The sequence below is a fragment of the Apaloderma vittatum genome, unplaced genomic scaffold, assembly GCF_000703405.1.
Source record: "Apaloderma vittatum isolate BGI_N311 unplaced genomic scaffold, ASM70340v1 scaffold11022, whole genome shotgun sequence".
NCBI classification, from domain to species: Eukaryota; Metazoa; Chordata; class Aves; order Trogoniformes; family Trogonidae; genus Apaloderma; species Apaloderma vittatum.
In genome coordinates this window covers 49,280-61,951 of record NW_009703126.1, presented here as the reverse complement: position 1 = coordinate 61,951, position 12,672 = coordinate 49,280, and the positions used below count along the sequence as shown (strand labels likewise).

Sequence of the window (12,672 nt, the reverse complement as noted above, 5' to 3'; positions counted from 1 at the left end):
GTGCTTGCAGAAGTAGTTGATGAGCCAGGAAAGGGACACACAAATTGAAATGCTTCCCTGAGTGCTTGAGTCTGAAATCATTACTACTATTCTACTTGGTAGGTGCATAAATAAAATGACAACTACACTGATGGCACGCAAATGATCTTTGAGAAACTGCATGCTTATATACATATGCTTCAAATATGCTGTGAAGAAATAGGTGAAAAGCTAAATGCTTCAAGCATTCAATAAGTGTGTTTGCTGCATGAACTACACCCTAGAGTGCATTCTTATGCTTATAAAACAAAATGGTTATTTTCAGTGTTTTGGGTAATGAGTTCAGACCTGTGGGGATATCACGGTTTCATAATTACACAGCGGTATTCGTTATCCAGATACACAGTACCCTCGACCATTTCACATGGTACAACAAATAAATTGCTTTAGGCACTCAGTTTACTAAAATTATTAAAGTAGCGTCCTGTTTTTAATAAGTTATTGGGCCCCAAATATTTATTTTTAGGGAAGTGTTCCAATATCAAATCTTCCATTTCCAAAATCCAACTTACAGACACAGTAAGTGTAACTTAAAACACACAAATTAAAACACTTCAGGCTGTGGTCTGTTTACACTAGTTATTCCAACATGGAATTAAACCCAGTGCATACTTATAAATATGTTAACAAGTCTCATCCATTTCAATTTTTTAAAAAAAGAAAAACCACCAGCTCTCATTAGCAGTTCAACACTAAAGGGTGTGTATATTTTTACTGGTGACTGGTGAGGAAGGCAAGGAGTGAAACAAAGTTCAGAGTTGTGGATGGCAGGCCGTATAAATATATAAGGTCATACGAACATATGAGGCCACGTAAGTATGCATTTTCTGGATCCTTAGTATCATCCAATCTCGTATCTGCTGAGGTAATGGACTGTTTGGGACAGGTTTTTTTCCACAAGGTAAACCTTGCTGAAGGATTAGATTGTACTGGCGCCATTGGACCTCATTATCAACTGGTACAAATCCCTCTGTGTCTACGACCTCTAATGGTCCTCTACAGCTTGAGCTGGGCCTCAGGTCCTGGTGACCTCAGGGCTAGACTGGTGTTACTTCCTATTTCTCAGAGCCCACAGGCAGGAATGTTTCTGACTTCACAGGGCTTAGTAAGTAGAGAACAACTATGATTACTAGTCCCAGGATAAAAAGATTGAGTCTAAAAAGCCTCAGCACTGTCATAAGACAGTCAAAAAGGAGCTCATCTGAGCCCCAGCAGTACAATCCCCAGAAGGTACATTCACAGCTGCTCTCTGAGGCAAGAACGGTAACAACACACGTCTCGCATCAGGCAGGTCCCAGCTGTGAGGGCTCCCTTGTTCCAGGCAGTTGTGGAGATGAAGGGAGAGGACAGCGATTCTCTTCTATGACTTTGATCTGCACCCATTCAGTACAGTCACATTCCCTCTGCTGTCCAGTGTCCTGCTTTCTCGGCACCATGGTGGAAGCTGACAATGTAACTTTAATATCAGTCTGTGCTAAGCAGTTTGCAAAGTAGCTACACTGCCATTCAACTATCCACAATTAATTAAATTCAGATAGATATGCAGCTCAAAATATTTTATTAAACCTTATGCCAAGGACATTCCTGAAAGTCCACAGGGCTTTATTTAAGTGGAGTTTTGAACCTCAGGATTTTGGCATGTTAATCTGAAACACAGGCCAGGAAAAGAAGTTTCATATTATGTATGAATCAGTAATTATTCTATTTCTTATTTTGTGTTGTGAATAATTTTTAAAGCAAACCTTCAAAACGTATAAAGTAGCTATTTCTTGACAGCAATATGAATTGGGTCAAAACATGTCTATCTCTGTGATCAAAACCAGGCCATTCATGAAGGCTTTTTGTTCTCCTCCTTTTTTCCTTTCTTTTTCAGCATCCTGCTCCTGAAACCTACAAACTAGTACTCTTGTTTGTAAAGGAAGGCGAGTCCAGGCTCAGAGCTGACAAATCTGCATTTAGAACTGCCTATTCTAAATTACTGTATGTAACAGAACGTATTCTATATCAGAAAGGTGTCTCCATCTGTGTTACAAATACACAATGATTGCAGCTACCATCATCATAACCCAACTGAGCCCAGATTGTACAGTTCCTATACACAATCTTTCTGAAAGGATTTTTATGTAGACAGTAATAAAATACTGGACTTTTTGAAGAGTGTCTGTACTGTCATCACTTCCTGCAAAGCTCATGAAATTGGGATTCTCATTTCTACCAGGAAAGATAGAAATTACACCAAAAGTTATCACTGGCGCAGAATTGCAGGTTTTGAATTCCACTATGCTAAGCAAAATGTCCAGTGTAATACAAATTCACAGTGAAAAGACAAGCCAGAACTGAACTGTTATCTTTTCTAATGTCCTTTGTAATTTATAAGCCATTGTATTATTCCTTTTTTCTGTTGTTATAGTGTAAAGGATAAATGAAAAATCAGATCAAATGTAGGTAAATATGAGGGTGAGAGGTATGTGCCATTAAAGTGTATTAAGAAACTACTTCTTGAGATCATAACCTTTATTTCTGACGCAGAAGAAAATAAAAAATAATCTTGTTATTACTGGTCTAATAATTATAACACTCAGTATATGCCAAATTAGTAATGCCATAAAAGTACAGGGAGATGAGTGAATTAACCTATATAGAGATTTTTCTTTATAAATAGATCATTCCAAATCAGCAAGAAACTACACAAAATAACATACTTACTGTTGCAGACATTCATCTGACAAGACCTTACAAGCAGGGAAGGAGACAGACCGCTACACATTGATCCATTTAATGTGACATATTGGCCCTTTGCTGTAAGGTTTTGGCAGGCAAGTTTCCTTCTCTGGATTCCAACACCACAGCTTACTGAGCACTGTGAAAGGAAGGATGCAGTCAAACTAAACTTGGTGTCCCACACCACATATGCTAATTTTAAACTAGTTGTTGTTTTTTTTTTTTTCTTCTGAAAGTGCACATGCTTTACTTCATATGAATCCTCATGTTATCCAGACATTACACTTTCTCCACTTTTCCAGACAATAAGCATATAAGACAGATAATTTGTTCCAGTAAGCAACTCAGGAACAATTAAAATAACATGTCAGTATTTCTTTATGTGCAACCATGGGCAGAACAGAGCAATCAGATCCAGCATCTAAGAGAAACAATTCAGCATGTTCTAAACAGTCTGTGACAAGTCTCTCAACCCTTTCTCCTAGTTCATATTGCATGAACCTTTAACTGGAGCTTCAAAATTCATTTTTATAAATCTTTTTGAACAGAGAGTGTCCAAAGCAAGCTTGCATGAAATGGGGAAGAAGGAGGACATACTGCAGAATAATGCAAAGATCTGCTTCTTGGAAGTCATTCTGTGAAATAACTGATAGATAAACATGTCTGGCAGAATGCACGCAATGCATTACAGCCTGTCCTTCAGCAACTAAAACACAACTGAGAAAGGGGGCTGTGATCAGTCTGGTTGTAGGCAGGGATGCACAGCAACCGTATGGGCAGTTTAGTCCAGGAACATGCCTTGTGAAACCTTCTGTTACCTTATGAATTTATCACTCCAAGCATCTTAGTGACCCAAGTAGAAAACTTTAGAGCTCACGTTGCAATTGAAGGGTTTCATTCACCACTGTTGAGGGCTGCTCACCTTAGACCATTCTCCTAAGACTAGCTGAGGAGGACAATCAACTTTTGCACATGGTTTACTAGTTGACAATTTAGGTTCCTGGCAGGTGTCATCAGAGTGTTTCAGGAAACTTCCATCCGTCAACAGCTGCTTACAGTACACTTTACGAGTCTGAATTCCTCCTCCACAAGTACGTGAACACTAAAGAAAAGAGAAGAACATAACATATGCACCTGCACAGACATCTGTGCTCACCCATCACGTTGTTATTGTATGCAAACACTGTAAGCCTCACCCGCACCATAACTACGCTCTCTTGAAAAAATCACATCTACTTTCAGTGAAAAAGCAAGCAGCATGTAGAAATTTCTTCTTTTAAAATATTTAGCTAACATAGAGATAATTAGAATTTAAATTAAATAGTCACACCACCTGAATGCAATTAAAAAGCAGAAATCTTGCAGAAAAACAAGCATCTTGCACATAGATCTCCCTATGTCCCTCATCAGTTAATAGAACTGGTGGGAGTTTAGGAAACTCTGTCCTTGAGATAAAAAAAATAAAACAACAAAAAAACATGGACCAATGTCTCCAAAAGCAGGTTATTGCATTTGCAGAGCACATAAAGACAGGTGGTGTACAGAGAAACTGGTATCAACCTTCTGAAATGTTAAAAAATACTTTCCACCTCGTTCTCGACTACCCATTGGCATTGTAATCAAAGGGAGTATTTTTGACTCTGGATTAGTTTGTTCTAATAAAATCAGTTGAAACACAGACATATGAACATTTAGGAGAGAGCTTCCACGTTATTCCAGCTACAAAATTTCAAGTACATTGCCGGAGGAACACATTTTCTGCAACCCAGTCATACCTGTTGCCATTCTTCAGCATGCCACGCAGGGGGACAATCAATCTGGTTACAAGCTTGTAAAGAATGAGGCTTTTTGTCTTTGCACTCCTCAGCAGCCACCGCGGGTCCCCCCGGCTGCTGACAGAACACAGCTCTTGTCTGTATCCCAACCCCGCACGTCGCCGAGCAGCCTCGCCAGGAGCCGCTTTGCCACCTGTTCCAACAACACAGCCAAAAGCTCACGTTTTAGGAAGATCAAGGAAGGTGCAATATGACCCAAACAGAGCCTAGCAAAATAAGCCATCCCTTTGGTTTGGCTGAAATGCAAAATTATAAACCAGTTTTATAAATTTACAGGTAACAGGCAAATGCAGAAGTTATTAGCGATAAAGAAATAGCCATTCCTAGACAAATTCAACTCCAGCACTTACTTTCAGAATGCTCCTTACCAAAAAAACCCCAAAACAAACAAACAAAAAACAGCTTTTTGGCAACCAGCTGATGTTTACATTTACAGACGTAAATATGTAAACAGACCTTTTTGACATTTACAAAACTTCCTTTAACTGTGTATATGTTTTCTATAAAACATCCTGTTCCTGCTAACTTCTTCCCTACATTTTGTAAGAGGAAGTTTCTGCAAACACATAGAAACAATATGCAAAGGATCAGGGATGTCAGAGATCAAAAGTGGGTAAATAAGGCCACAAATGTCAAAATTTCACATGTGGCCCTTTCAAGTGACCAACATATCTAAGCATTCTTGGATTTGGACTGGGTTTGTTCATTTCCCAGAATCTCCAAATAAACATAAGAAGCCTTAAGAACTACATAGGGCTATAAAGAAGTATGAAATTAATATAACTTTAAATCATAATTTCACCTTTTTTTCATTCAGTAAGGACAGAAAGTAAATATTCTATGTTTTTTTTGTGAAATTGCCTTAAAATTCTCCTTGAACAACTACAGGACGGTTTTCCCAACTCTGGCAAATATCTGCACAGATGCGATTTATTTCAGAAAATGTTCCCTATTTTATTAGTGAGATGTGAAGAGTGGAAAAGGAGTGAACAAGACCAAAAAAAGAAAACTCAAGCCCAAAATCTTGTTAAAGACAGAAGTAGTGAAATTTCATCCCAAAGCAAGACCACAGTCCTGCAATCTGAACCCTTTCTGAGAAAGCCAATGTTTATTTAAGTCACGTTAACCATTTCTAAGTCACATTAACCATTTCTCTGCCATAATACGATTTCATTATTACAAAGTACCTCGGAGGGCAAAACTTCGTATTGCAAGTACGAGTCATTGGCGGTGGTCTCTTGGAACTGTCACACAGGGTTTCATTGACGGCTTGTTTTGTCTCTAAATGCAGGCACATGGCAATGGCTTCCTGTGTACCTGAATTAAAAATGAAAACAGTCATGAAACACTCAAGATGGAAGAGATTTCTGTAAAGCTTACTCTTTAGTAATACACAGGAAAAAAGCTCGAAACACTGGATTAGATAGCAAGCTTGGAAGCAGTATCTCAAGTCAGAAAGAACACAGAGATAGGCTATATACTTAATGCTCAAAAGGTATTTGTGAGTTATATCTAGCACTTCTGTGATATTTAAAAGTCTTGTCTTGACATTCTACCTCTCTGAAAAGCAACAGAAAATAGGCTTTTCTGTCTGTGCACCATCAGATATATCTGCCTGGTAGTATAATGGTCCCAAGCCAACTACTGGCTTCATTGCTAAAATCAGGACTTTTACCTTACTTCTCACTTACCTTGACTTTAAGGAGCTAAAGACCTGCAAAAAATGTAATAAAAAATGCAGAAAACTTGCAGAACTATAGCCAGGAGAATGGCTGACTAAACGTGGAATCTTTTTCCTAGGGGCTACAAGGTGCTACAAGGTTTTGCTGAAGGCAGCAAATTTGACCCAGCCTAGAGCCTTCCTCACTCATGACCATTCTTGGCACCCTCTGATCTGCAGCTCTCACTACCTGGATCTTATTACTGAAGCATGGAAGATTACTAATACTCCAATTTCTATGAGTCAAAATGAAATGTAATGTAAGTTTGCTTTAGAACAAGTCAGCTTAGCAAATACACATTTAGCGAACTATTTTTATTTTAAACTTATATAATTACCCAATTTTATATATCAGATTTTTAGTATGAAAGCCTTACTCAATTTCAAAGCTCACTCATATGCACATGAAAGACAAGATGTTTTATGACGTACTTCAGGGGTCCTATGTATCTGGGATGTTCTATATAAGCAATGCTACTGATCACAATCCTGTAGAATAAAAAAGCACGGGAATAATAGAATAACTATTTTGTTGCTTTCAGGTAAAAACAGCTTTTGAAGAGACACAGTTTAAATAATTTAAATCCATTTCTTTCCTACCTTTCACTTGTTTCCACTGATTTTGTAAGGATACAAACTCACTTTCAGCAGCAGGTTACACTTCTTTACTTAGGACCAACTCCTAAAGTTTCAAAGGGAGTTGCATTTTAAACTAGAAACCCTCACTACCCACTTCACGGTATCATCTATGACATTACCTCAAAACCTCACCACTATTTTTACACAAAAGTTACTACAATTATTCCTGCTCTTTGTCAACTGCGCACGACTGGTTTGTTGGCACTGTTGATTATTGGCTGTTCTGTTCTCAGTGGGCTCCATGAAATATCCTACACTAAAAGTTTTGTCTCCATGCCAGTGGTCCATATTTCTATCCTTTACAACACATTCAAGGACACTGTCATTCTTTTCATAAACCAAAGCCATTCCTTCCATTTATAAACAATTCCAATGTAATCCAGCGTATCGCCCAACCCAGGTCACAATCCCGCTTTGTGGCACTTGAACCAGTCTGGTTATTTCAGACACTCCAGCAGGAGCAGACCAGCAGCAATTCTCACAATAATGTAGATTCCAATTTCTTTCAGGATCTCTGGTACCCCTCTAGATGCCCTTTGAGACTTTTTTCCAGTTCAGGAAGACCTTGTTATATAAATGTTTTGACTACATCTACAAAGCGATGAACTTTTACAGAACAGAAGACCTGACTGTAAATACAATTGGCAACATACTCAGTTCTTTCATATCAAAGTACGTTAACACAGAACACATACGCTGACTAAGAACTATTTTACCAGCAAAGCTGAGATCAAACCTTTAACAACAAATGCCATGACTATAATGCAGACATGAAAATGCCCAAAGATGACAAATCAATCAATATTTTTTTTCCTAGAACTTTACTATTTTATTGCAGACTAACAACTAAGGGAATCAAACACTTTCTGCCCAAGTGATCTCCGTGTGTTTAATAGGAGCAGCTTCCCTGTCCCCTTACATAGGAAATGCACATTTGACTGTCTCCAGGAAAGAAAGAATGATTTAGAAATTGTGTTCTGGCACAAAAAGAATGACGTTATCAGACAAGCAATCAAGCACATACCAATCATCCATATAATCTCTCTTCCAGGTCAAAACCTATCCTATGCTACCAACCTTCAGTTTCGCTGACCTCCCTGTGTTCCTCCGAGAAAACCACACTCAGACGTGATGCTCCTCTGAAGAGGTTGCCTGAGCAACCTCTAAATATCTCATGCAAAGGAGAGGAATTGGGTTCCTTTTAGACTATCTAAATTGGCAATAATCCCATGGGAATTTTTTATCTCAGTGCTATAAAAACTAAATTGGCTAGTCAAATGATCCAAAAGGCATGTCATACTAGCTGATGGTTTCTGACTGCAGCTTGCCACCTGGAGTTCATTAAAGCACTTCTGCCTTGCAGCATGACCTACCTCCCTGTAATTGTGATACCAGAAGAAATTGTAGGTATGTGGTGTATCTTTCACTTGATTTAACTGCAGGGCACTAACTGCCCCCATGGGAGCCTTATTTAAAGAAAAATGCCACCCTCTTTTGATGCCATAAGTACAAATCGGATACGAAAGAGTTGTTAAAAACATATCACACACCCCCTTCCTATTCCTTGGTTCTCAGTTCTATTTTATAAATAAGTACAACTTAAGTTCAAGCAAATGCTGCATCAATTAACTGTCAAAAAGTCCTGACAATTGATCAGATCCCTCGCCCCAAACTATAATAATCCATTAGCTGGGAACTTCAATCGCCGATAAATTTCTTATTCTAGGTCAACTGGAAAATGGAAAAATCTATTATTCAAACAAGCAAAGTTTTATATGTATGACTTTCTTGGCTTATAATATAAACATAGTAGATAATTTAACTAAAACATTTTGTATGCAGCAGGGAGCATTAAGTATTTTTACAGTAATCTGATGCACTATTGTAGTAATTATCCTACTATTCAGTGAAATAGAATATTTTCTATTTTAACCCAGCTTTCAAACCACATACATTTACATTCTTTTACAAGCTTTTCTGCGCAGTGAAATACACAGTGCATGGAGCTGCATTAAAAGATCAGAATGCCTTCCTTAAAGTGAATGGTGGTGGCAAGCTGCAGTGCAAATGGTAAGAGGGTGGATCTATTCTCTTTACCTGGAAGAGGACAGACAGTACTTTATTTCTATTAGACAGTCTCTGTTCAGTGACTACTTAAAAGTACGTACTATCAGCTTAAAATAACGTGAAGAAATGCCAAGTCCTACACATGCTTCAGCCTCTCTGTAAATCTATTGAAACTGGCAATGTGATTTATACTCCTGTAAAAGAGTAAACAGTGTCTGCAGTTAATGAAACTAGTGATAGGAGTAACCAGTTATCAAATTGCCTACAACACTATTGCAAATGCTCTCAACTTTATATGTGAGTCTCAGAGCAGTCATCGTTTTTCTTAAGAACCCTTAAATTTGGCTAGAATCCATCAACTTTCTAAGAATCTCAGGTTTCTTATAAATAAAATGGTAAACTTCTAGCTACTATGGTCCAGACAAAATGCTAAAACCACAATTTGACTGCACCCTAAAGCTTCCAAAACCACAGACTATAGAGGAAACAACAGGAATTGCATATGTATTTATTGTTCAATCTCATTATTTTTAAGCCAGTGTAATGACTTTAGAGGTCCTGAATTTCAATTTCTGGGGCATACGGAACACGAATAATAATGATGACACTGAAATACCAAAATCTGCCTCTCATAATTAAAGGTATTTCTAAACAGAGATGCAAAAAATGTTCCGTTTTACTACAGATTACAAGACAAAACAATTCTTGTCCTCAGGCACACTCTTTATTCTAGTAACAACCACTACTTCTCATTGACAATACTATAAAAATTAAACTTATGTTGGGGGCTCTCACATCAGGGCCAAAGCTCTTCAGATTGGAAAAAAAAAACCCCATGCCAAACATTCTGGGAAAATGAGGGCAAATCCTGAGATTCCTGAGCACACAGATGGTTTATCTTCATTTTGAGATTTCTTCAGGCACCAAAGACAAAATAGATCTTTTAGCTTTCAGGATGGTTACAGAGTTTCTCTATGGATGTTAAAGGGGACGTCTGCCTCATGACAGACTGGCCTGGACAAATCTATTGCATTCATGGAAAGATTGATGAAAGAAGTATTAATTATGCTAACAGGCATAACATAACATAGCAGTCCCCAAAAGCAGCAAGTTTTATGGCACTCAGTATGCTGAGTAACAAGCCACACAGATTTGGTGAAGAAAGCACACAAAATGGCCAAAGACTCATGTTACTAATGCTCTAAAGCCTGCTCCATATGATGAACTGGAAAGCAAGCATGATGCTTGGTAACACCTTGCAGATCTCTCTAATTCTAATACCTCAAAAAACAATGTTTCCATCTGCATTTTTATGTCTGCTTATTAAGGGACCAGAGGAGACTGAATTAAACGTCTAGTCTCTACGAGCATTTAGAAGAAAGGTACAAGTGACTAGCACCAAAACAGAGATTCAGTCCTTGCTCAAACAGTGGTTATAAAAGCTTCCAGCCTACTTAGACCTTGCAGACTTTTCCCTCTTTTCAGGAGAGTCAAGCACTAAAAAATGGGGGTAGGAATCCACAGGAATTTATTTCAGTAGCCACTGCTAGATACATACATACTAGAGAAAAAGTACCTAATATAATTTACATTACACTGGGATATTCCAAACTCAGACAACATTTATTTCTTGTAACAAAAGAGTTCATCTAATTGAAATGAGTTTTGAACGTAAAACTCAGAAATGGATCAGCTCCTTTGAACTACACAATGGAAAAATAGTAGACAGTGAGATCATTAGTAAGTACGTTGCAGTAAGTTGGAAACATAAGAGATGTCTGGTTCCCTTAAAACTATTTATCGGCAGGTAATTTTTGGTCTGTTTGAAAGCCTTTGCCAAGGCAGCAAGAAGACCAGAGCTGACAGAAGGAAAAAAATCACTGCTACCTAACTAGCGTAACAGTTCAGGGACTTCTGAAGCTGTTCATTGATAAAATATCCTGACAACTTCCCAAATTTCCCAGGAGCATCACATAACAATAATGTCTAGACATAGTACCAGGAATACCTCAGAAGTCAGAAGAACACAAACAGATATTTTTCTTTCAAACTTCTTCAATTGGCTCACTTTTATTTCGTATCAACCAAATGGTGACATTACTATGAGCTCTTATAGGACAACTCTTGGTCAGGCAAATATATACCTCACCAATATATACATCACACAAATTCATAAAAGGGGTAGAAGTCAACAACAGAGTTCACACTCAGCTCCCTCAGGAACAAAATTAAGCTGAACATGGGATTCTGCTTATCAGTCACTCTGGCATTCCTTCACGCCAGCAAATGAAACTACTGTCTTCAGCACAGGCCCCTTAAATTACCATCAGCTTGCACTCCAAGTACAAATTCTTATGTGAGTTTTTTTGCGTGGATAAAGTCACATATGAAGATGCAGGTAATGCAAACATGCTCATGTGCAATAGCAGGCAAAGACTAGAGGTTATCACATCCTAGATGTGAGCTGATGTCCTCAAAATTCAAAAACTTTGGCATTTTAAAACACCTCTGAATGAAGATATTGTCTAAAAAGCAGTAGTAAAGTAGATTTACGATTACAACGAAATGACTGTACATTACAAAAATCAGTTGAGATATGAAAAAGAGAACTACAAATCCAGTTTTAGAGTACAATTTCTTTGTTTCTAAAAACAATTCCTTCTTTAAAATTAAGAAACAGACACTTGTTCACAACAGCTGTCATTACCATGACACATTTACACCTATATACTGGGATGACAAGCTCTTCTACCTTGCCAGTCATAATGCCTGGGGAAGGTAATGGAGGAAAGCCTTTGTGATCACTACTCCTATGTATCAACCTCGTCAGTAAAAAACAGTAAACGATAAAGGAAGCACTTATCAGTCACTTACCATCCTGATAGCCTCTTAAGGTGTCCTTCCCAGCTTCTGTCTTCAAGGTTTGAACTGGTCAATAGCACCAAGGAGGCTGCTTTCTGTGAGCTCTAGACTGGCTCTCTATTTCCAATTGTTTCTGTTCTCCCCTCTTCTACACTTTTTATTTCTTCTATGGGTACAACTGTCTTCACTTCCCACTGATGTCATCAGTCCTGTCATATATAGGTGTGTTCACAATTCCACTGCCTCCACTTAACACTTCATAACTCACGTTCAGTCCCAAAGTACAGTATGTAGTAGCAACAGCAGCAACCTTGTCTAGTAACATGTACTTAGTACGACAGGGAGATTCGATTACATCCAAGAAGGAACGTGCCTAACTACTTGCAGACAGATGTATGGCACTGAGCTCCTATAGAGTCATATACTGTACCAAGACCTAAACAAACTCCGGTTTGATCTTCATGCCTGTCAGACTGAAAGCAAGTTTCCCTAATTACAACTTTGCATTCCACTCTGTGCAAAACTGTGGCAGCATTTCTGAAGATAAGGAAGAATTAACACGGGAATTTTAACTACGAAACTCTACACTTCCAGTTCCTAGGAACAGAAACGTGCTGGTACCACCATCTGTCTGGCAGCTGGGATTCCTGCAGCAATAAGACTATAGCAAGTTGCCGTATTGACAGCTTCTTGCACCTTATTCAACCAAATAAGGTCACTGTTTGAATACAGAACATAAAGGAAAGAAAGTAGTTCAAAACATTATATAGATAACCTAGAAATAAGTTA

At 38.2% G+C, this 12,672-nt stretch overlaps 1 protein-coding gene across 1 annotated transcript in view; it reads right to left on the bottom strand.

Moving 5' to 3' along the window:
* ADAMTSL3 (ADAMTS-like 3) overlaps window positions 1–12,672 on the bottom strand; it is a gene marked incomplete at its 5' end in the record, with an annotated part of 87,836 nt that overhangs the window by 28,942 nt on the left and 46,222 nt on the right. Inside the window, 4 exons of the mRNA XM_009864517.1 lie at window positions 2,746–2,899; window positions 3,683–3,862; window positions 4,536–4,728; window positions 5,783–5,912. Of these exons, the coding sequence (XP_009862819.1) occupies window positions 2,746–2,899; window positions 3,683–3,862; window positions 4,536–4,728; window positions 5,783–5,912 (657 nt within the window). The remainder of the gene's footprint in view (window positions 1–2,745; window positions 2,900–3,682; window positions 3,863–4,535; window positions 4,729–5,782; window positions 5,913–12,672) is intronic.